We start from the raw sequence: 10,899 nt of genomic DNA on the forward strand, positions 1-10,899 counted from the left end.
TAACAATTCAGTGTCCATTGCACATATTCCTATGAGAGTTTTTCATCATTTATTTTATCCCTGATTGCTAGATCAACACACTGCAAAAGTTATTCTTTTCCTTGCAGGAGCACTCACTTTTGAGAACTAAAACACATATACGCAAATGATTTCTCTGGTAATGCAGGAGGCAATAGAAATTATAGTTTTTTATTTCCTTTCAATTTCTGCATCCATTTTTGCATTCTGAAGTGTCTGGTACAAATAGCCTACATTAGGAGTTTAGTTTCTATTTAAGTTTGCCTCTCCTAGTTGTAAACTGTACTGATGGGAGGGAAAGCTGAGACTCACAGCCCAGTGTGTACCACCTGGTCGAGAGGAAAAAGGAACAAGAAACTGGAGACAAAGCCAAAGCTTGAAAAGGGCCCAGCACTAGACTACCGTAGGTCAGCCTTCCGGGGAACCTGCACTTTTCAGATAAAGACTTAAAGGTATCTTGCAAAGGAATAGGGGAGCTGAATGGAGTGATTCTTGGACTGAACAACTGGAAAGCCAAAGAAAGCCTAGACTACGGATGGTGAGAAGCCCCAGAGGTTGTTTAAAATCATAGTCATTTGTTCTTTGTTACACAGAAACCATTCAATTCCTAAATGAAGTTGGCGAGCTTCATTTAGGCTTGCCTACATTGATTTTTGTGTCTTAAAGGTGTAGGCACGTAAATTAGAGACGAATCTCAAGTCCTGGGGCCTTAGAAAAGGTTGAAATCCTAGTATTTCATGGAAACACTGGAAGGTGGTTCTGCCATTCCTGAAGTTGATAACAGGTCCGGTCACCTGCATGGCCGGGCCCGCCTGGGTTTAAAGGATCGGGCATCCCTGCTCGCCCAGGCCGTTACATTCTCCTCCCTCGGGGCCCGCCAACTCTCCGAGGTACAAAGTACAGCAGGGACGCGGGCGGAGCCTTTCCAAGCGGCGCAGCCGTATCTTTCCCCAGTGAACACCTAGATGGATTTCCAATACCGCGCCCGGCACATTCGGGAGGGAGCCTCAGGCTCCTTCCGTGCTCCCAGCAGCGCGTCCTCCTTTCTGCGGTCGATATTCCTCTGGTAGACGTAGGGGGGGTCTGGGCACCACAAGCTTTAATAAGAGATTCGCAGTGGTTTACCTAGGCCCCTGAACACTCCCGCCGGAGAAGAGCTGCCTGCGGTGATGTAACGCAGAAGCCCCTAACGCGCGGTTGTTGTCCCTCCTCCTCCTCCTGAGGCTCGCAGCTTAGGGTCAGTTTCCGTGACTCTAAGAGTATCTGCGTGGGAGCCTGTGCTGGGGTCCGGCCCAAAGAAAGGAGTTGTAACGAGCGAAAAACGTCACTGCGCTACCACCGCACACTTTGCACCGGCCATCTACGCGTGGGTCTGGAGGTAGCGCGCCCAAGGTAAGTAAGACTGGGAGCTTCCGCCCGGGTCTGAGGAACAGGGCTAGAGGAGGGGGAGGTGGGGGTTTAGGGCCGGAGTGGAACTGGGGTCCCTCAGGGCGGAGCAGCAGCTGAGGGAACCTGAGATGAACTCCAGACATCGATGCTTGGGGTCCACTTCAGTCTTTGCCTTGGATAGGAGCCGGGTGGGATGGGACAGAATCTACACTTTTGGTTCCCACCCACCCACCAGGAAGGCGGAGAAACTCCCCAGGTCCCCTGAGGGATGGGTAAAGGGTGCTGCAGGGGAGCCCCGGAAGCAGCTGCTCGAGTTGATCCGAGCGCAGGACTAGAAAGGAAAAGAAAACATGGGCGAGGGGTGATAAGTCTCCTTCTATATTGCTTTCCTCCCTCTTTTTCTCCCCCACCCCCTTCCTTTTCGTAGCTGCTGACGCGCTGGTGGTGCCTATTAATCATTCACCAGCACAGAGCCCCGCCAGTTAATGGCTGTGCGGCGCGGGGCTCCAGCCTCCAGGCCTCCCCTCTCCACGCTCGCGTGCGCCCAGGCGCCCCGGAGCGACAAGCGGTTGCGCGCAAGCAGCCGTTAGGCTATGCGCCCCGCCGGCGCGGGTCGGAGCCGCGCTCCCCACAGCCGCTGGGCACTACCCATAGTGGCCAAGCGGCAGTGAGCTGCGGGCAGGCGGCCGGGGTGCCGAGTGAGGGCGCAAGCGGCGAGGTCCCGAGGAGAGCTCCCTAGCCCCGGCAGCCCCATCGGCCCCTATCAGCTGAGATGTTCCCCAATGGCACCGCCTCCTCTCCCTCCTCTCCTAGCCCCAGCCCGGGCAGCTGTGGCGAAGGCGGCGGCAGCAGGGGCCCCGGGGCCGGCGCTGTGGACGGCATGGAGGAGCCGGGGCGAAACGCGTCCCAGAACGGGACCTTGAGTGAGGGCCAGGGCAGCGCCATCCTCATCTCTTTCATCTACTCCGTGGTGTGCCTGGTGGGGCTATGTGGGAACTCAATGGTCATCTACGTGATCCTGCGCTACGCCAAGATGAAGACAGCCACCAACATCTACATCCTCAACCTGGCCATTGCCGATGAGCTCCTCATGCTCAGCGTGCCCTTCTTAGTCACCTCCACGTTGCTTCGCCACTGGCCCTTTGGCGCGCTGCTCTGCCGCCTCGTGCTCAGTGTGGACGCAGTCAACATGTTCACCAGCATCTACTGTCTGACTGTGCTTAGCGTGGACCGCTATGTGGCCGTGGTGCACCCCATCAAGGCAGCACGCTACCGCCGGCCCACGGTGGCCAAAGTGGTGAACCTGGGGGTGTGGGTGCTATCGCTGCTCGTCATTCTGCCCATCGTGGTCTTCTCGCGTACCGCAGCCAACAGTGACGGCACGGTGGCCTGCAACATGCTCATGCCCGAGCCTGCCCAGCGCTGGCTGGTGGGCTTCGTGTTGTACACATTTCTTATGGGCTTTCTGCTGCCCGTCGGAGCCATCTGCCTCTGTTACGTGCTCATCATCGCCAAAATGCGCATGGTAGCCCTCAAGGCCGGCTGGCAGCAGCGCAAGCGCTCAGAGCGCAAGATCACCCTGATGGTGATGATGGTGGTGATGGTGTTTGTCATCTGCTGGATGCCTTTTTATGTAGTGCAGCTAGTAAATGTGTTCGCAGAGCAGGACGACGCCACGGTGAGCCAGCTGTCGGTCATCCTCGGCTATGCCAACAGCTGTGCCAACCCCATCCTCTATGGCTTCCTTTCTGACAACTTCAAGCGCTCTTTTCAGCGCATCCTGTGCCTCAGCTGGATGGACAACGCCGCGGAGGAGCCTGTCGACTACTATGCCACCGCCCTCAAGAGCCGCGCCTACAGCGTGGAGGACTTTCAGCCCGAGAACCTGGAGTCCGGCGGCGTCTTCCGTAATGGCACCTGCACGTCCCGCATCACGACTCTCTGAGCCGGGACCACTCAGAGGCCCTGTGCAAAGGGAGGGAGAAGGATGAGGGGAAAGGGAGTATGGGTGCGAGAGGTGAAAGTATTCCAGGGGTCAGGGTGCGGTGGGGCAAAGTGGGGCGAGGACACTTCGCGCTTTGGGTGAAGGAGACCCGGGAGAGGCGCGCGACAAAGGTGGACTTGGACGTTTTTCTTATAAACTGGGAAGGCTTGCGGGCCTCTTTCTCCTGTCTCCTACTTTCGCTCCTTTCTCCACTGCGCTTGTACTTTTGCTCCCCAATCTGTAATTCGATCTTTTCTTCCGCCCGGTCCTGCCGGTGCAGCTCGTGAACTCGTGAGTCGCCAACTCAGCCTGACCCTCATCCCCGCCAGCCGTTATTTCTGTTTGTTTAAGCTGAGCCACGGTTATCGCCACGGGTTTCCTTCGGGGTGAGTCCTCAGACCCGCCCTGCCGCGTCCCTCGCTTGCCAGGTTCTGCCTGGTGCCCCTAGAGAAGTCTGGAGAACTCCCGTTCTCCATTTGCACAGCCCTACTTTAAGGGAAATAAGACTTGAGAACGGACAAGGCAGCTGGTCTTTTCTCCTTCTACGGGATGAGGATGCGTCTTTCCCGGAGCCCCTCCACCACTCCCACCCCACCCAGAGCGGAGCCAGGTGCTTAGTAAAATCGGTCCCGCGCTTCGAACACCAGGCATTCTGCAGTTCTCATCTAAACCCCCCATTTGGAGCAAAAAGGAGCTGAAAACAAGGACCGAGGGGTTTTTAGAAGATTCCGGGGTTGGGGCGGCACTCACAACCGAAGCTATTGGTTTCAAAGACCAGCACTCCCGGGAGGCTGGTCTGCATTGGGCCAGGAAGGCAGGAAGCATTTTCCCCGGTGGCCATCCGGGAGAGAGGCTGCAGCTACACTAGGTTTCTCCCTTACCCAGGCTTCTGAAGGTGCAGGTCTTAGAGTAACAACAGACTTGGTTTCCTGCTCCGGTTTATCTCAAAGACCAGGCACCGCGACTGGAATTTCAGGTGGTGCCTTCAGAGCCTTGGCCAATCCCGACTGAGTGGCCGCCACCTGCAAGCCTCTCCCACCCCCGAGGGTTGCTGCCTTTCAAGCGGTGCCTAATAAGTTATTTTCTTGTTAAACATATTTATTTATTTATTTATTTGTCGTGTTTGAAAATGTGTCTCTGCTTTCCTTCACTTGCCTAGCCCAGCCAGGGCTTTTTCTTCAGGACCCTGGGGGTAGGTGAGGAAGGGCTGCGATAGGGGGTGTGGGGGGGTAAGGGTGGTGGGGGTGGGGTGGGGAGGGAGGGACTCTCTCCCCAAGGCCCTCTCAAAATTTCTCCTCTTCGCTGAGTCCTCTTTTCTCATTCTTCCTCTAGCCTTTCTATTTTGCTTGTATCCAGTGAAGTTTGGAGGTTTTTTTCATACTTTTCTTACGTAGTCTCTTGTTTGTCTTATAGTAAGTATATGATTGTGTGGGTTAGCCTCCTCCCATGCAAAACGGAAAGTCCTGAACTCCTAACTTTCAACATCACCCTATATATGATTTGAATAGTATAGTGTAAATATATATGTATGTATGTATATATATACATACATATATATATATATATAAAATACGGATTCACATATTATGTATTTGTCTTGCTCCACTGCCATGTGCCCATGAAATAGTTCCCAAATATAGCCACTAAAGGTGAAAGCTGTGAGATTGGCTGTAACACTTTCAAACAAGGGGATTCAAGCAGCACTCAATCCCGGAACTGAGAAATCTGATTCAGACAGACTTCAGTCAGTGCTGAGGATGTCCCTGCTTATGTCCCGGCTTCCTCTAGATTCCAGCACAGGTGATTCTAACATACAATCTAGTTCATATAATTCTTTTGGAGACATTGAAAGTAATTTGTGTCTATGTTCAATCTGACCAACTACATTGGAAGCCTGAGCAGGGCAAGGACCAATAATTTTACTTCTTTGTATTTCCTCTATTGCTTTAATATGCTGGCTTGTACATAGTAGGCACTACATACATGTTTGTTGGTTGATTGCTTAAGTAAGCCAGAGTGTATTACAACAATCAGTCGGGAGACAGTAAATCTGGGGCTCTCAGGTTCTCTCTCTGACATGATACACAATAGTTGAAATCACTGTGGAAAAAGGTATTTGTGTATATTTGCTTCAAGAATATTGTGTTTTCCTGAAAGAGGTAACCAAGAGTTAAAATGTCCCTAATGTTTAATTTAAACTAATGAACAAATATGCTTTTGGTCACAAATCAGAAAGTTTAGTTTTGTCCCTTAAAAATAATATATATTATTACTCCTTTGAAAAACAGATTTTTAATGGTTAAGAACAGTGAAATTTACAAATCAAAATCTTGATTATTAACCTCTAAAGAGGATACAAATCTAGTGCTCTTAACCTGTTACCATTGTAATATTGACTAAATAAACCAATGCATTATGTTTTTGCAAGTTGTCTGACTTTGCCATTTGAATTTTACTGTTTCAGTGGATTACTTAAAAACACACCCACATGGGCTTGGTTACTTTATGTTTCACTTAGATTTAAGAAGAAAAGTTTCAGATTACCTTTAGAAAGTTTTACCAAGATTAAGACTATACTTCGAATTATTTATTCTTTGAAAGGAAAAGTCTGTTAGTTTTCAGAGAGAGAGAGAGAGAGAGAGAGAGAGAGAGGAAAATTTAAGTCATTATAAATAGGAAGCAGTGTGCTGGGCTGTATTCTCTATGGTTTGCTATTGTTATTAAACTAACTAGATATCTCAGTCTCTCACAGATTAAATTACTGTCTGCCCTCATTTATGACCTCAGACTTTGTTGTGGGAGCTAAGTAACTGCTGATTTATAACCCAAGGAAAAACAATGGAAGAGGAACAAAAGAGATTGCCTAAAGGTGTTACCAAGGGCAATGGGTAAAAGAAATACAAAAATCAGATTTCCACATAAGAAAGACATATTTATGCTTTGTCTAGTGATGGCTGTTCCCATCCCTGAAAGATTTTTTAAGAAGGTACTAGAGGAGTATTTTTTTAAACAGACTTAAAAGACCTTTAGAACAGTTTTATTTTCACAGCAAAATGAGTGGAAAGGAGCATTTTCCAAGCAGGCAATAGCAATGATCTCAGAATAAGAGGGAGGGTGGACTGGACGTGCTTTTAATAATTTCAAATGCCATGTAACTCTAGGCTTTATAGTTCTATACATTATCTCAATAAGTATAAAAACAGCTGGACTTTTGTCTTTTCTTATTATTTTTAAAAGCTATAGCAAATTGAACTCATAACTTAGATGTACAGAGAAAACATTTTGTTGTTTTGGTTTAACTAATTTGAACATTATACATTGCCCCTTCTCACCGGTTAGTTGGGAGGAAAAATGAAATAAATTTTCAAACATCCAACTGAGCTGATAATTTAAATAGCTACTTTCAGAAAATTTCACAATTTTATATAAATAAGTTTGACAGTCTCTTGGCTGGCCTCCTCTTCCTCTTCCTCTTTCTCCATCCTTAAAATGACTTCTGAGAGAAGGGGAAGAGGCTTTATGCATCCTAGTGCAGCAGGGGATGAGGTGCGGTCCTTGGGAAAGGGGCCCTCTCTGCCTTTTGCTCTCTGGGAACAGGTCATTTGTATACCTGGATGATTCCTGGCTGCAGTTTGTTGAAATCTGCAGTTTCCAGAGCCTGTGATCTGACCTCTCAGCTGAATGAGGGCTGTACCTCAGCTCCTGTGGGCTGCAGCCTTCTCAGAGTCGTCCACAGTCTTCACACATGTACAGACCACCAGCCTTGTGGTCGACCCTAGCCTCTGCCAAGGAATGACCTCACCTTGTCGCAGGCTGCCCTGTGGTGAGCCTCAGTGGCTAGAAAGGATCTAGGGTAGCTCTACTCTGGTGATGCTCAGGATCTCTCTGTCTGATGTATTTTTCTGTCTCTCTGTCTTAGATCTTTTGCATCTCACCTTAATGTTTGTCAACTTCACTTATTAAAAAGATTCCACACACCTCGTATCCCCTTTATACTGGAGGAAAAACAGAGGACTTGAGTCCTTTCATCTCAGCCTTTGATGTGCTGAAGCAGGAAAAATGGATTTAGCAAATCTCTGGCAAACCCTATCCCCACCGCCTCACCTGATTTCCAAGCCTTTTTGCGTTGCCTACAACTTAAAGACAAGCCTTCTCCTGTCCTAAGGTGATGAGCCTCATCTCAGAGTGAGAGGCTGCAATGAAACATGATTTATGGATGAAGTTAAAATGTATCAGCTTTGTGTCTATGAACTATTATCTCTCTTACTGGTCACCTCTGTGTTCCCAGAGTAGAATTTCTTGGCCCATCTTCTCACACAACATGCCCCGAAAGAATTATGTTTGAAAACTTTGATGCCTCATCCAATTTAACCCTCACCATTGTGTGAAATGCCTAATGTGTTGTTTTGGCCTGAGAAAGAAGGCAAGGGATTCTCCTGGAGAATATTATGGAAGATACATTTTTAAAAATTGTGATGTATTTCCAATTTACTTTAAACAAATAATAGACATGTTATATTTATATCAATCTTTTAAAAAACCCTTTGGTAGTATGGTTATATTTTGCAAATCTTGCTCATTACTTCCTTTATTCCAATGTATCACAACAGAGAGGTTAGGTACTCAGTTAAAATGATTGACAGCTGTTCACATAATTGTTGCATTGGTGTATGCTTAAAAAATAAAGTATTGCAAACTCTATGTTGCTCTCTTATTACATCATACACCTTTGAGTTAATGAGAACCTGTTCCATATATTCGGATGGATATCTTGCTTTTCATTCAACACATTTCAGTGTGTTGAAATGTGTTGTTCTTTAAAAGAAGGTAGAGAGGTTCAACATTATTCCATGGTTTCCCTAGAGGAAGGCAGGTATAGAGATAATGTAGTAAGTCATCATTTATTATTTTATTAAATACCTGGAGACAGGGTACACTAGTGAAAGGACTGTGTTAGGGATGATCAGATATAGTCCAGCCAGCTTCTTATTTCCACTGTAAAGGAAAGGAAGCCATTTCTGCAGCGATGACAAAGTTGAGGAGGCCTGTGAACAGAAGTAACTAGTTCAAACTAAAATATCAAAATACCCGCTTGTCAAACTATTAGGTAGAAAGGAGCATCCTCTAAAAATGAAATGCAATTTTAAATAAAAATCCTTTGGTAAAATGTTCACTTTGATGATAAGCTTAATTATTGTCAAAACATGTATTGAATCTTATTAGCCAAAAGCTGGAAATATTGCACTCATTTAAGAATGAGATTACAGTCATGATCCCAAAAGTCTTTGGAATAATAATGAGCCCAAAACTCTAAAAATAAATAGCTCTTTAAACTAGATTGATTCAAGTCTTCAATTTGGAGTGGACAAGAAGTATAAAAGGAAATGAGAAGTGGAGAATGCTATCTGCTAACATCTTATCTTTGCAGTGAAGTTCAACTCTACGCCCCTCCTCGTTCCTGCATCACCAGACCAGTTGCAGATGAAGACCTCAAGTATTCCAGCTTTAAAATTTTAAGAAAGACTTACTATGTATCAGAGTCCACTTGGAGGGGGGTACATTATAGAGGGACTGTACAGAAATAGTTCTGACTTCAACAATAGTAATACATATCAAAAGACAACTAATACTCCATTTAAATTTAGAGAAAGAGAGACATAAAAATCCAAAACGTAATAGGCAAGTAGGAAAATATTTTACAATAACACATGTGACTTACATGACTATTCTGGGAAAGGCTGTCCAAATATTGATGAACAATAGCTCTCACTGTGTTCTTTCTCTCTGTATAACCCTTGAACGATTCATTAATCTACCTAATATTATTAGCAGTGGCAAAATGTCTATTCAAAGTCAATAATAATTAAATTAAACATTCTCCTTCCTGTCCAATGAGCCACTGTAACCAGCAAATAAAGCAGATGTCTGTATGCCTTTTGTAAAGGACTCTTAAGTGTTTCTATATTTAAACTCTGTGTGGGATCTGAGCTTAACACACACACACACACACACACACACACACACACACACAGAGAGAGAGAGAGAGACATACACACAGAGGAACTTCTTAGATAATAATTGCTGCAATAGAACTTTAAGACTCCATTTTACCCCTCTTTTCCCTCTTAAGTTCCCATTTCCTAACCCTTCTTCCCCTAGCTCAGATTTCTTTGTTTTCTGACTTTCCCGACTTCTCCCAATCAGAAAAGGATTTCCTGTGGTTTGTAGTTTACATCACTCACAAGGCTGCAAATGTTATCTTCCAGAAGCAAGGCTGTTTAATAAGAACATTATATCAGAATCTTAGGCAGCAGTATCCTTGAAATCACATATTTTTCCAAGACAAATATTTCTTAACAAGTGACCCATGAGCCCTGCATCAGAATCACCCAAGAACTTATAAAAATTCATATTCTCTATGCTCCAGCATAGAGATTTTGATTCATTAGATATGGAGTGAGGCTCAGTGTTTCTAAAGTACACTAAAGTTTGAGCACTAATGGTTTAAGTGTTAGGAGCGCAGTGTTTATCATCAGCAGACATGGGTCTGCTTTATTCATTATGTGATACTGAGCAAGTTAAACTCCGTGATGTATTTTTTTCTCATCTATCAGATCAGAATAATAGTACCCCCTTTACAGGGGTGTTGTGATGAGGCAATGCCTGTCAAAAGCCAAATTAGTCACAACTGTTTTAGTTGTGAAAACCTCATTAGTTCACATACCTGAAAATTCTTGAGGAAGAGCTGGCTTCAGGGTGTCCTTGATCAATAACTCAGTACAGTCTTTTTTTTTTGTTCCTTTCTCCTTTTCTCATCTCTAACTTTTGTCATGTTGGCTCCATTCTCAGATTGGCTAGTCCTTTGTAATTACAAGACATCTGTAGAAACCGAAACACGACATTTCTCGAGGTTCAAATTTCGGGGGAAAGAGTAAAAATGATTCTCTCTAATTGTACTGGCTAAGATTGTTTGTCTGTTAGGAGGCACCCCTCCATGTTTCTCTCACCCTCCATATATTATGCTAGGTGTGTCAAGATATAAGGCCTTGATCATTCTTTCCCTGGATTATTTCTCAAGACTGTGTTTGCAGCAAGAGATCTTGAGTGATCAGGTAATATCTCTTTCAAGGAGAGAGAGAAAGCTTTGTTACTGCTTTCTATCAAGTGGTGATTTCCCCAAGATCAGTGTCACTCAGTTGTGTCACAAACCCACTGCTGCACAGCATTCATCTGGGCTCATACTGCATCACCTCCATGAGAATCAGGGGCAAAAGGAACTCATGCAGATCGTGTTGCTTACTGGCTGCACCATGAGTAATAAAGTCCTTTGTCTCTGACCTAGAAATTTTGTGTCTTCTGCCAGCATCTACAAAACAGTAACAGACTAGCTTATTAGCTTGTAAGTAGAGTAAACTCAAATTCCAGACCCTGAGAGTATCTACCACTGAACCCATTAGCAAGGCCTGGGGAATGTGATTCGCTGAGCCTAGGTGATATACTCTGCCCAG

General features: G+C 45.6%; 1 protein-coding gene across 2 annotated transcripts; it reads left to right on the forward strand.

Moving 5' to 3' along the window:
- The first annotated feature begins 342 nt into the window (after positions 1-342).
- On the forward strand, positions 343-4,605 carry SSTR1 (somatostatin receptor 1). Of its 2 annotated transcripts, none has more exons than XM_019713658.2 (2): positions 343-1,410; positions 1,835-4,605. In XM_019713658.2, the coding sequence occupies exon 2, from the start codon at positions 2,180-2,182 to the stop codon at positions 3,350-3,352; it is 1,173 nt and encodes a 390-aa protein (XP_019569217.1). In that variant the 5' UTR covers positions 343-1,410; positions 1,835-2,179; the 3' UTR covers positions 3,353-4,605. The 2 variants fall into 2 exon arrangements, with proteins under 2 accessions (XP_019569217.1, XP_019569218.1); XM_019713659.2 differs by having other exon boundaries at positions 345-1,410; positions 2,221-4,605.
- The last annotated feature ends 6,294 nt before the right edge of the window (positions 4,606-10,899 follow it).

This window comes from Rhinolophus sinicus, linkage group LG03 (genome assembly GCF_036562045.2).
Source record: "Rhinolophus sinicus isolate RSC01 linkage group LG03, ASM3656204v1, whole genome shotgun sequence".
In the NCBI taxonomy this organism is placed as follows: domain Eukaryota; kingdom Metazoa; phylum Chordata; class Mammalia; order Chiroptera; family Rhinolophidae; genus Rhinolophus; species Rhinolophus sinicus.

Bases quoted from the DNA above. Each gene is read 5' to 3' on its own strand.
- SSTR1 (XM_019713658.2), top strand. From the start codon at position 2,180: ATGTTCCCCAATGGCACCGCCTCCTCTCCCTCCTCTCCTAGCCCCAGC.